Below are 13,211 nucleotides of genomic sequence, written 5' to 3'. Positions count from 1 at the left end.
TTACCTTAGAGTTTACATAGAACTTTCACTTTATCATATTATATAATCCTCATGACAATCCCTGGAAGAGGTAAGTCAGATACTATTAATCTATTTAAAGATGAGAAAACAGAGACTCCAAAAAGCCAAGTAATTTACACAAAATTACTCTGTGGAATAGAAAATTTAGCCCTAAAGCATCTCCTGGGTGGCTCAGTCAGCTGAGCATCTGCCTTTGGCTCAGGTCGTGATCCTGGGTCCTGGGATTGAGCCCCACAGCAGGCTCTAATCAGTGGGGAGTTTCCTTCTCTTTCTGCCTCTGCTCCTCCTCCTGAGGGTATGCTCTCTCTCTTCCTCTCTCTCTCTCAAATAAATGAAATAATGAATGAATGAATGAATGAATGAATGAATAAATAAATAAATAAATAAATAAATAAATAAATAAATAAAATCTTTTTTAAAAAAGGGAAAGAAAGAAAAGAAAATTAGCCCTAGAATCCTGGTCATCTGGGTCTTAATCAGAAGTTATGATAAGACAAAAATTTTAAAAATAAATTTGAAGTTTTCAAAGATCATAGGCCTGGGAACATTAGGAGGCCTGTGTTTAAACACTCTCCATGCCATTTAGTTTGACTATGAGAACTTTCTAACATCCCTGTAAATGGAGTTATTTCTGTAACATGAGGCTATTTCCATAGTCAATGGAGAAAATAGGTAGGAAACCATTCACATGAGTTCTGTGAGTCTCTGCATTTTTTCTTCTGCCTTCTGCTACTTCTCACATGCTTTTTCCTATTTTTGGCTTCTATTTAATTCACCTTCGCAAGGTAGAGTTTTAAACTTTATTTAGACTTAAATAATATTGATAGTGGGTTAGAAAATCAAGTGACACAAGCTTTAGAAACAAAATCATCTAAGTGAGATGCCGCAATAAGTCAAATGAATATATGAATATAGTAGTGCAAGTTTAAAATATGTCGTCACTCACTAAAAGGCCATACACAATGAACTTAAAACACTGGTCCTTCACAGGAAATGCACAACCAATGAGGGTCAGGTGGAATTGCCTTTCCTTCCATATAATCCTTCATCACATTCCATGAGAAGGCTGTATGGTTCTGAGACTTAGTTTATGTGGAAGTTTTCATTACTGCTATACTAGGTAGCCCTTTGAATCATGTCATTGTTGGCAGGGGTGAGGGTGGTTACCATTTTCCAATTGTTCAGTGGCTTAGGTATTGGTAATCTCAGGCCATTTCTTAGAGCACAGATGGCAGTGAGTGGCTCTTCGGGCAGAGAGAACAGAGACCCTAGATCCTCTCCTCACCTCCAGAGATGGTCCATCTAAATTGCTGTTGAAATCACTAATATGGATTTGCCCAGGGAAGCTGGCCTTACCAATCAATGAAACAACCCTGCAAACATAGTTAAGTCATTCATTTCTCACCATTTGTCATTCATGAAACACAAAAAAGTACCTTTATTTAAACATTAAAATAGAGATTTAGTTATATTGCTTTGGTCACACTACCACTTCACTGAGTCTTTCCTCTTCTGTCTGACCATAGATACTGGTCCTCCTGCCATCAGCCGTAGTCTGGCAGCAGGTAGATGTATCATGTCATGACAGCCACAGAATGGTGCCTGCCAGTCGAACAGGAAATGTCTACACATAGTAACAGATGGCAGCAACCTAAAAAAGAGTATTTGCTCTCATCTTAACTTGTCTTACACTCACAGAGTGGTTGATTCTTTGGACTATAATGACAATAATCAAATAGTCTTATCTTAGTTCTATTAGCCATGCATTTAGGAGATTACATAGCACATCAGTTACACAGGTTCTCATTTCAGAATAAAAGAAAGCTACTTCCTTCACTGAGTTTTCCATCGCCCTCCCCTCCCACCCTAATCACTGAAATCCTCAAAGTTTGGAGCTCTCTGCTATGATATTCTGGTCTAACAGGCATATATGAGTACAGTCCCAAAGTACTGTAGAATTCAAAGAAGTGAGGGGACGTTTGGTTTGTGACAAAATTGATATTGCAAGCTGACATCACATTGGACATTCTTCTGCAAGTACGGCTCCCCCTATCCATGATTCCCTGATAGGAGTTTCTCCAGAAGGTATTATTCCTACCGAGGCATGTACAGCGCATTCAATGGCACCAGAGTTTCATTAAAGGAATTCTCCTGTTCCCTTCCTTCACATGGAAATGTCATTAACTGTATTAAGTTAACTCTCCGAATGTTAGGTTCTTAACCAACAAACAGTGCTTCTCCACAAGGGCATACTTTGCCAAGCGTCCTTGAATCAGAACGACAGGCTGAATATGTAATAACCGATTCAGAGCCACCACCGCGGGTTGTGATCATAGTTAAGAGGAACCCTTTTGTATTTATTGACTTTTTCCTTCAGTCATGGCTGTTCCGTTTCTTCCACCACCACCTTCAGCCTCTCAGGTAAATGAAAAGTTCAATTATATGTAAAGCGACCGTTAAATCAGCAGGCCCCTCGTGGGGGTCTGGGCCTCCCCTCCCTGCTCCAATCGCAAGTGTGCTCAATCCATTAGCCTTCCCAAGGATCGCACATCCATCAGGTCATGTGTGCTGGCCAGGATGCATCTTACAGCTTTTACTGCATATGAGACGTTGCAGGCCTGTTCTCAGGAACTGCCAGGCAGACTGGGAATCACAGTCACGGTTAATAGCAGCGAATTGCCAGCTCTTGATGGGTGGGTAGTCACTCCTTTCAGTGGTTGCCCCCTGGGGGAGAAGGTAGAAAAACAGAGGGAGGGAATTAGAGTGACTTTGCACAGTTGAGCAGGTTCATGCCGCTGGATCAGTGGCAAGCATTGGCAGGGCTCCACTCTGGGGAGGCTCAAAACAACCTCACAGTCTCATTTTTACCAATTGGTGCTGCTGTGTCGCCAGTGGTGCCCAGGGATGGGGCCCGGCGGAGGTGGGGGGGTGCATGGGAAGGGGAGGGGGAGCTGGGAAGGAGATGAAGGCAGAAGTCTCAGCTAAATTAAACAAAAAGTCTCCTTGATACTGGTTAACCTACCCCAGTTAGCCCTGTGCTACTAATTGTACCAAACTGGTACTCGAAGTTCCCTGGGTGATTAAAGAGTTGGCTCACAAACTCTCTGCATAACCTTAATTTTTTCAAGGTTCTTTGAGTGGAGAATGGCTTATAATAATGATTTTGACTAATACGATTTTTGACATGCAACTTTAATGCTTAACCTTAGTACAACTCCAGAGCATTTCATGTGTACTCAGCTGTAAAGAGTGATGATTTAAAGGGATAATATAAGAAAAAGGTCGTTCTAGAATGAACCTCTAACAAATTGCATAAAGGGAGCTTATTATTCCATGAGTATGGGGATATGCTGCTCTTCTGATCATTTTTCTGCTTGGTTCAAAAAAACTGTTGAGACATGAATGGGAGAAGAAACAGGAAAAAATGAAATAGAAATCTGCAAGCAAGGAACATTCTTTTGATGGTTATGATTTCGTCGCCACTAAAAAGGCTCTACAGTAATGTGGTTATTCATCTCCTCTTTTGTTTTGGGTGAAGAATTCGCTCTAACAAGAAAATGCTGTTATTGGTCGGAGGCTTGCCTCCTGGGCCGGACCGGCTCCCCAGCAACTTGGTTCAGTACTACGATGATGAAAAGAAGACGTGGAAAATACTCACAAGTGAGTGCCCTCCTTTATTTATTTACCCACCTATTTATTTCAGCTTAGAGCTGTCTCGATGAATTTGAAAACGTAGCTAATCAAATTAGACATTTTATTGATTTGTTAGCCTTTGGAGGTCTGTTTATGTATCACAGGGGATTTCGAGTAAAAGACTAAATTAACATTGCAGAGGTGGCCAATTTGGTAGCCGAATAGGCCTAAATTAATCTGGCCTAAAAGCACTGCATGAGTTTGTGTCTCTATGACAGAGAGAGGGTGGTCACAGAATGTCCCAAAAAAAATGCCTTGGTTCTGTTTTTTTTTTTTTTTTTTTTTTTGCATATCAAAAAGTAAAAGGTTGGTTAATAGACCTAGTGAATTTTCTCAAATCGTAAGGGGTGTTTGGTTCGTTGTCTACACAACTAACATTCATTTTGCCTTTCAGGCATTTCTGCTCATTCACCTTTAGTCTGTGGAAGTGGGTCTTAGAGAAACATTCCCCTCTATTCTCTGCAGTCCTGATGGACAGATATCCATGGCCTATCCTGGCTGCATTAAATCGTGCTTGCAAACTTCGTCCCGAGATTCTCTTCCTCCCCTCCTTAAAGGGTGATTGTGTTTTACAGCAAACCTCTTGCCTTGGGCACTGAGATTTGGAACTTATTGTTATATCGGCTATGATTCCCAATCTGACTCAGTCATGGAATCAAAAATCATCATTTCTTGAGTGCAGCCGGCTGTGTGCCCCAGTCCCCTCGTGGGCACGGTGACTGCACTGGTCAATAAAACTAAATTTTAACTGTCAAAATTGCCCAGAGCTGTATAGATAAAATAATAAATGAGTAATTTTGATCCATAAATCAAAGCCATACATTTAAAACCGACAAAAGAGAAAGTTAGCTTTTCTTATAGCATGTGTCTTTTAAGCAGTTATGTATTTTATCGGATTTTTAAAAAATCATTTCCTTTCTTCTTACTAAGAGCCCTTTAAAATAATAGAAACGGGACAACAGTTTGCCCATAAGAGCAGAAGAGGAGCAAAGACATGTGAGGTGGTGCTTGAAATAATACATTTTGGAGCTGGCTTACCCCAGTGAAACCGCCAGTAGCATTGTCCAGGAACTGCAACGAGAAAGCTCCCTGGACACCTCTATACTACGGCTATAGTAAAGAAGTGGGGGTGGGGGTGTCACAGCAGCAAGCCTAAGGAGAAGGAAGAAAGGAAAATATGTTAGAGACCCTTAAAGTGGTTTTCATTCTCTTTTTGACAAAAGTATTGTTAACAGTGATTTGAGCATTTAAATGAGTGATGAAGCCTAATTTTTAAAGTAACACCAAAGAATCAGTTATCTGACCCTGATCAATAGGGAATGCCTACACAGAGTAAGACACAGATACTAGAAGGAGGATAGAAGAAAAAGGAAAGACAAAGATTCTTGAAGAGAGATGACAGAGACGGAGGCCAAAGGAGTGACCCTCATTCACAAGTCCCTCTGCTTTCCCAGTTACACCAGGCAAAGTCTAATTGCTACTGGTTTAAAGTCCTTCGTTAAAGACAAAAAGATTAATTAAAGCATCATGAGTAATACCTAAGAAAAGTCTTATGTTCATTTTAAACCTTTTTTTGGAGACAGAGTGATCATCCAATTTATTCTCCAGACTGGGACACTTTCGAGCATGACATGTGGACCCATTGGTTATGCTAGGACAATAGTATAGCCTGAAACTTATGGTCAGCCTACTCAAATTTCTCACATTGCCTAATTTAACTCTTAGAAGGGTGTAGTAAGAAGGCATGAATTTGAATCAGGCAGACCTGGGTTCAAATCCATGTCCATCATGTTGAGCAAGGCATATAAATGTCCCAAGTCATGGCTTCATTTTGTAAGCACCATTGGAGTATTTTTATTTTATTTATTTGTTTGAAAGAGAGAGAGCGTGAGAGAGCATAAGCAGAGGGAGTGGCAGAAGGAGAGGGAGAAGCAGGCTCGTGCTAAGCAAGGAACCTGATGTGGGGCTTGATCCCAGGACCCTGGGATCATGACCTGAGCCAAAGGCAGATGCTTATCTGACTGGGCCACCCAGGAGCCCCTGCCACTGAAATAATTTTTAAATAAAATTGTGTTTAGAAGTCATCCAGCACACAGCATGAGCTCAACAGATTCCAGGCGCTATGACCACTATTGTAACAATACTGCCAATATGAGCACAAGGACTGTGTAGACCCTTATACCTTGGAGGCATCAGTCAACTCAAGCTCTCTAGGCAGAGAGGAGACAAATTACACTGCAACAGATACAGCACTTTGACTCACTGTCCCAGAGCCAGGAACCTAATTTTCCTATGCTGGATGTGGTAATCTACAGTCTCAGAAGTAGAGATCAATTACTGTCAGTTGATTCCATTCACCAGGTTTGAAATGAAAGGAAATAAAGACATTAATGTGTAGAAAAGTTCTTATAGTGGGAGCATACTCGAAGATCTTGAACCTCTTTGCCATAGTCAGGCATGCTTAGAGCTTTGAAATAAATGTCTACTCCACTTATGCTCTTCATTTCACTGGGACTTGTACTTTAAAAAATAGAGTTTATTACCTGCTGGGCTGTGACTACATGGCCCCAAGTGAAGGCATATTTTTCAGGTTTGTTGGAGAGATATAGACAGTTTATCCGGATGATTTCTGCTGTTGGTTTGTATTTTTTAATTAAGACATCTTATTTGACTAATAAATAAGTCAGGCCACTGACAGATTTCCACACTATTTGGGCCACCAAAAGATAAAGGAAGACATGTAGATTATTCTCATTGGAATAGAAAAAAAAGTCCAAGTTCTCCCCAAATCCAACGAACCATTAGGGATTCCAGAGCTTCCCACTGCCATTCTTTTGACCCTGAAGGACTGTTGAACTTACTGGCAGAGAAATGAGGATGTGAGGATGCCAGTTAATGCTAGCAGACAGTGCCTGACTTGGGGTCTGCTGATCTATTAAACGACTGTCTCCAGACAGACTAACAAGCTAACTAGCAAAAAGCCAAAACCCGAGGTCAGCTAGGGCCTCTGAATCTTAGAATCTTTTGCCCACTTGGTTTGAGCAAACATTTCTCAGCCTGTCTTACAAACATGCTCCTTTCATTGGAGGATGCCTTCCACAGGAAGAGCACAGACACCCAGTGATGGGAGCCACATGGCTTACCCAAATCACAGACTAAAGAATAATGAAAAGAAAGACAGTCGTCACTTTCTTTAGATCTTACCTGATTAGGTTACATTTTAGAATCACAGCTGAAAGGCTGTGCAAATAATAAAGTGAAGGGAGGAGGGTGCGTAGAAGTGAGAAAGTGGATCCACATAACATAAAGAACACAAAATCCAACCACCAGCCAGCCAGCAGGCTGGTCTACCCACACAGCAAAGGGAACAATCATTCTCACGGAAAAGACCGTTTGGGTAACGTGCTGACACAGATTGCATTATTATCCGCCTCTTTGGAAAAATCATTTAATATAACATTATATAATTAATGTTGAGAATAGGGACAGAGCTCTGTGGTCTTTCTTAGGAAAAGTACTAAGAAATAACATGCAAAAATGACTGGAGAGTCTTCCTTTCCCTGTAAAACGTTAAGTAATAACAGTAAAATTGGCATTGTTTTTCTCTCGACTGTTAATAACAGAGGGGAAGTTGAGATGCACTTTCATTCATTTTTATTTTACAGTACTGCCTTTCCTGCACTTCTCACTCCTGCGCGCAGTCTCCCGTTTCATTCTTAACTTATTAGAAAGCAGTACAGGAGACATGAATACTAAAATGGCCAGTGCAAAAAAAACATGCCTCCTGCACTTTGCAGGCCCTAAATCCTTGGTGCAAAGATCAAGCGAAACAATTCCTGTGGCTGCTTTATACTTTTTTTTATAACCCCTCTCTGATATGTCAAAGTTTTTATGGGGTCCATTTGAAGAAGTCGTTTACGATCCCTGCCACTGGATAGCACTGAGGAGCCATCTCCTTTCTCCATGTTCTCCATTGGCCAAGTCCTTCCCTGGTGGGGAAAGGTGTTTCCTATGGGCAGACTTCCTTTCCCTGCATTTCAGATGAGACATTCTATTTCTTAGGTGCTGGTTATTGCTTTCTGTGAGCAATGAGAGGGAAAAGGATTTCAAAGTAAGAATCTGTCCTTCCATGTGCCCATGATGACTTCCCTTTAATAATATTAGGATGAAAACGAGAAGAACTAACATAGAAAGGCATGTTTCTTCTTCTGGCCACTTCAGTTCTCTTTGCCAGAAGTAGGGGGAGAAGCCTTTTTTTCCTTCTTCCTTTCAGTTGATTTGCAGCTCTGTCCTCTACCTGGTAGTGCAGGGATTTGGGGCCTGGTATTTTTCAGTCACAGGACATAAAAGAAACTATTGTGCAGAGGTTTCCTGGGCTATCTCCTCTGATCCCTGGGGAACGTTGAATTTGATCCCACCCATATGAGAGCAGTCCTGGGGCTGGGTGTCAGCAATTTCTTTTAGGATTCACAAAGATCAGAGGCTAGTGGACTCCTTCTTCTCCCTTCTTTTTAAGGGAGAGAGAGAATCACAAGCAAGTTTCATGCCCAGTGCAGAGCCCGATGTGGGGCTCAATCTCAAGACCCCAAGATCATTCCTGAGCTGAAATCAAGGGTCGGTCTCTGAACCAACTGAGCCACCCAGGCACCCTTTCATTCTTTTTTTTTTTTTTTCAAATTTACTTTTCCATAAATGTTGAAGAATAGTACCAACAAAGCAAATCTTGTATAAGACAGTGTAACTTCAGTTCCAAAAGATGAATACAGATTTGATCATATACGATATCTAATAATTGCTGATCATTCAGGAAATATAAGCCTGCACACTGATACTGTCACCTAGACTTCTCTCCTTGACCCTTCTACATCTTGACTTCAGTTTATTTCTGTTGAGGATATGTTGGAGAGAAAGTCAAGTTAATCAAAAGCTAACAATCATTTCTTATGATTATTTATTTAGAAAGAAAGAAGTAGTCAACCCAATTGAAGGCTTTATACCTGCAGGTTTCCTTTATTTATATTATCTTTAGATTTAACTGCACTAATTATTTAATTTTATTTATTTTCATTTCATTTCTAGAAAGGAATGAAGAATCCATAGATAGTACATTTCTCATTGCTGGAGAACCTCAGAAAACAGTTAAATGCTTCCAGAATGACTCTGAAACTGCCTGGGAAGAATTTAGACTTATTTACAAACTTCATTCCTTCGTGTAACAAGCAATTATTGAATACGATGAGATTGTCTCTCCTCTTAAGAAGCTAAGAAGGCAATTACAACAGAGAGTGTAAGGAATAGAGAGAGAAGGCTTGGGGTATTATGGAAGCACAGAAAAAGGGCCCCTAATCTAAATATGAGAGGTTAGAGAAGCTTTCCTCAAAGTGACCTTCTATAAAGTTGAAAAAGTGGGTAGGAATTATCAAGGCAAGACAGAGTTGGTGCGTTCTAGAAACTGACATGAATTTGTGTATCTATAGGAGAATCTGAGTCTGGGAAAGTATGTGGTGGGGCTGGAGGATTAACTAAGAACCATATTATATGGGACTTTTTCAAGGAATTGTTAAGATCAGTTTAAGAAGAACTCTGTGGAGTGACTACATGACTCCATCGGTTAAGTGTCTGACTCTTGATTTTGGATCAAGTTATGATCTCAGGGTTGTGAGATCAAGCCCCATGTCTAGCCCCACATTGAGCCCTACACACTGGGCTCCACTGAGTGTGGAGCCTGCTTAAGATTTTCTTTCTCCCTTTTCCTCTGCCTCTTCTCCCTTGCAAAAAAAAAAAAAAAAGTAAGAACTGAAATGTGTCTGTGAAAACATAGTGATCTAAAGACTTTATACTATAGCATGACAGTTGTTTTCTCTTGGCTTGTTGGAACTTTTTATTTCCATTTGTGGAGTGATTGTTTCCATGACTTTGGACAAAGAAAGAAAGAGAATTGTGTTTGGACTTTTTAAATATGTTAGCATCTAATTTTACCTTCAATGAGCTCAATTCTAATTTGAGATACATGGCTGCACATTGCTATATATCTTGAATTATTTGCTACTGTGTATTTATGCACCAGTGCATTAGTGGATTTTTCATAGATTTTTTTAAAAATATGTGTGGTGGTCACTTCCAAACTACTGTATTTCAAGGAAGTTGGGTACCTGGAAAAACTAGTTGACTTTGTTTCTGGTTTATACCTCCCTTGAATATAGCGATTGCTTTTTCTTCAGAGAACAGCACATGTACAAATAATGCTGACGCTTTCTTTACACACAAACTGTGGTACTTGCTACTGAGTCTGGTATAAAGAAGGTATGAGTCATATGAGATGTTTCATTCCTGTGTCATTCCTAGGCAAATTGCAAACTAAGTCTGGCAAGCCAGTGGATATGAATACTAAGAGATTAGATGATCTTTTTGCCCAGTCCTCTCATTTTACACATTAATTTCATTCAGTCAACAAATGTAATTGATATCTTCTATGCAGCCATTGTTCTCAATACAGAGAAAACAAGGCTGAGTCAAAGCAAATATTATCATGCCTTCACCAATCTTAGAGCCAGGAAGGGTGGGGAGAACCAACATTAATAAATAATCCCAGATAGCAATATATAATAACAAAATGTGATAGCGATCTGAAGGAGGAGCATAAAGGTATAAAAGGTATAGAAGATCTTGTAATGAAGAGACCTGATCTAGTTTAGCCTTCTTGGAGAATGTCACCAAAGAAAAGGCAGTTGCGCTGAGCTGAGAACCAAAGGATGAGCCAGAGTTAGCCAAGTAAAGATGTGAAAAGAAGAGTGCTCCAGGTTAGTTGATAGGAAGTATGAAGACCCTGTGGAAAGAAGATGCATGGCTGAAGTCAAAGAGTGAGGGGGAGAAAGATGTGACATGTGGCTAAAGACATCAACAGAAACCAGACCATGTAGGCACTTCTACAACAGGTTCACAAATTTGGCTTTTACTTTAAGTGACTGAAAGAAAGAAAGTGTCATACCCAGAGTCACAGGATGATTCAGTGGCAGGATGAGGAATAGAACACAGGTCTCTGTTTTTCCATCGGAGAGTGCTGCCTCATGTAGCACACCAATCTGTCTCACCAACAATTGCCATTAGTCAAGAATCCAAGCAGATGAATGGGATTTAATCTCTGCTGACCCATTTCACTCTGGAAAATCTAAATGGATCCAAAGTACATGTCATAGTACCACATTCAGAGAATAAAACTAATATAGGTTAATTGAATGAATACCCTACTCCTAGAGATTAAGAATATTATCTTGGCTTATGGACTAAACTGCAAATTATGATATGTAAGTGATAAAACTTGCGTTTAATATTATTAACAAGCCATAGTTCAATGCAAATTTCCTGACATCTTAACTCTGCCTTTGAAGCAGTGTCAAAAATGAAACAACAAAACACCCCTCCCCACACACAAACACACACACAACCACATCTTTCAGGATAGATAGGCTAAATTAAAATATACCCCTGGGCATTTGCTGACTGGGAGCCCTTTGTATGCTGCCTTCACTCTGATCCTTCTCATCTGCAAAGTGAATATTTTAATTCTACCTATCTCTTAGAGATATTGTGAGAATTAAATCAAATAATACAAATAAGGCTGTAGGCTCAGCATCTGGAAGATAGTTGTTCCTCAAAAAAAAAATCTTATTCTATTTTAGTCTATTTTGCATATAGCCGAATAGAGAAAAGCAGAAGATTGAAAATTTCTTTCTGCTCTTGTCAGAAGGAGTTTGAGAGAGAAGACACACCTTCCATTTAGAGTGAAATTTCTATCTATTTCTAGCACGGAACCATGTGTATCAGTCAGGATGGGCTAGATTATGCTGTAGTAAGAAACAACTCCAAAATCTCAGAGGCTTAAGCCAACAAAAAATTTATTCCTCGCTCACACTAAGTGTCCAACACAGGTTGGCAGAGAGCATTTGCTCAACGGAGTCATTAGGAATCCAGGCACATGAGGCTGCATCTTAACAAGTATTTCTGTCATCCATGCAATGGAGGAAGAATGTGCTGTAGTGTCTTGAACTGGCAATTAAAAGCGACATTTAGCATTTATGCTCAGTCGCATTTTAAGGGGGCAGGGAAGCACAATCTTCCCCGGGTTCAGGAAGAAGAGAATCCAAGTATCTGGTGAAGAGTAACTGTGCCTACTGTAATCTGCCCTACTGGACATTAAATATTTCATGTATTCTCCTTGCCATGATCAAAGTCCACTTGCCCCTCCACATAAGGCAGATCACAAATCATCAAGCTTAGTGATGATCTCTGGGTGATGAACAACCCTCCCAGTATCAGGCTTATTTGTTCTTGATCTTGATCTGGAAACAAACTAAACAATCAAATTACCTGGTTTCCTCCCACATCGTGCACAGTGATAGATTAGGGACAGGATCAGCTCAATAAGCATTTTCATTTGGAAAAATCATAGCAATTCAGCAATCCCACCAAACAGGCATTTTGAAGGATGCCTATCCAAGGTTGTGTTTCTTGATTAGGGCCCTCCCTGGTTCTGCTCATTTTCCTTTGTTCTCCATGGCCCCTGGTTTCACCTTATGGGAGATTCTTCTTTTTCCATTATCTTCTTTGGACCTATCTGAAGTGAACCTGAGACTAGCTCTTCTCTTCCTGGAAGTGGAAGAGTTTTTAAGTACCTTTCATGTCTGTAGACATTTAAGTCTCTAATTTTCACAGCCTCTTTTAATCCAGGCTGGTAGGTCTTTCGGCAATTAACTCCCTAGAAAACTTAGCTATCTTCTTATGTTTATATCCACTCCATGGCCAGTGACCATGTCCACAGTTCTTTTCTAATATACTTCGTAGATTGCTTTCTCCTTAGTTTTTTTTTTTATTTACCATTTTCTCTCCTTTACGCACACATACACACACACGCACCCACCCACACACACATAAGCACATACACACACTCTAACACTCCATATATTTATCAGTCTTTAATGGGAAAGCTCCCTTTTTACTCTTTTTCCAGAGTTAGAAGAACACACTGGGTATCTCGTCCTTTATTGAAACTTTCTTCTAAGATACTCTAATGTGCTGAAATTACTGTGAAAACCATATCTTTAACTTTGTCTTTGCCAGCTGAGTTTTAATTTACCTTTATTGCTCAAAACATACTTAATTTCGTGTATGACACACAAAACCCAAATCTTCTACCAGATGAGATTAAAAAAAAAAAAAAAAAAACTCTTCCAATGCTGCACACTCCTAGATTTCTGGACCTCATTTCCTTTCACTCCTGCTTCTAAATGGGCCAGCTTTGTTTGTGAGATCATCTCTTTTCTGTAGATCTTGCCAAGTGCTACCAGCAGCAACCACTGCACATTGTCAACATTCTTTCTTCCAACCTTGGAGTGGAAGATTATTAAATAACCAATCCACTATCTATGTAAAAGCAAATAGTAGTTTTACCCAGTGGTGTTCCATGCCAAAACATGCATTTCCATCTTTCCACCCTCCAA

At 40.0% G+C, this 13,211-nt stretch overlaps 1 protein-coding gene across 4 annotated transcripts in view; it reads left to right on the top strand.

Moving 5' to 3' along the window:
• Positions 1 to 13,211, top strand: part of KLHL14 (kelch like family member 14) — a 116,073-nt gene that overhangs the window by 26,743 nt on the left and 76,119 nt on the right. For all 4 annotated transcript variants that reach the window (XM_077900385.1, XM_077900384.1, XM_077900382.1 and 1 more), the window contains one exon: positions 3,560 to 3,681. In XM_077900385.1, coding sequence (XP_077756511.1) covers positions 3,560 to 3,681 — 122 coding nt within the window. The remainder of the gene's footprint in view (positions 1 to 3,559; positions 3,682 to 13,211) is intronic.

This window comes from Canis aureus, chromosome 6 (genome assembly GCF_053574225.1).
Source record: "Canis aureus isolate CA01 chromosome 6, VMU_Caureus_v.1.0, whole genome shotgun sequence".
In the NCBI taxonomy this organism is placed as follows: Eukaryota; Metazoa; Chordata; class Mammalia; order Carnivora; family Canidae; genus Canis; species Canis aureus.
This window is presented reverse-complemented; position numbering and strand designations above follow the sequence as displayed.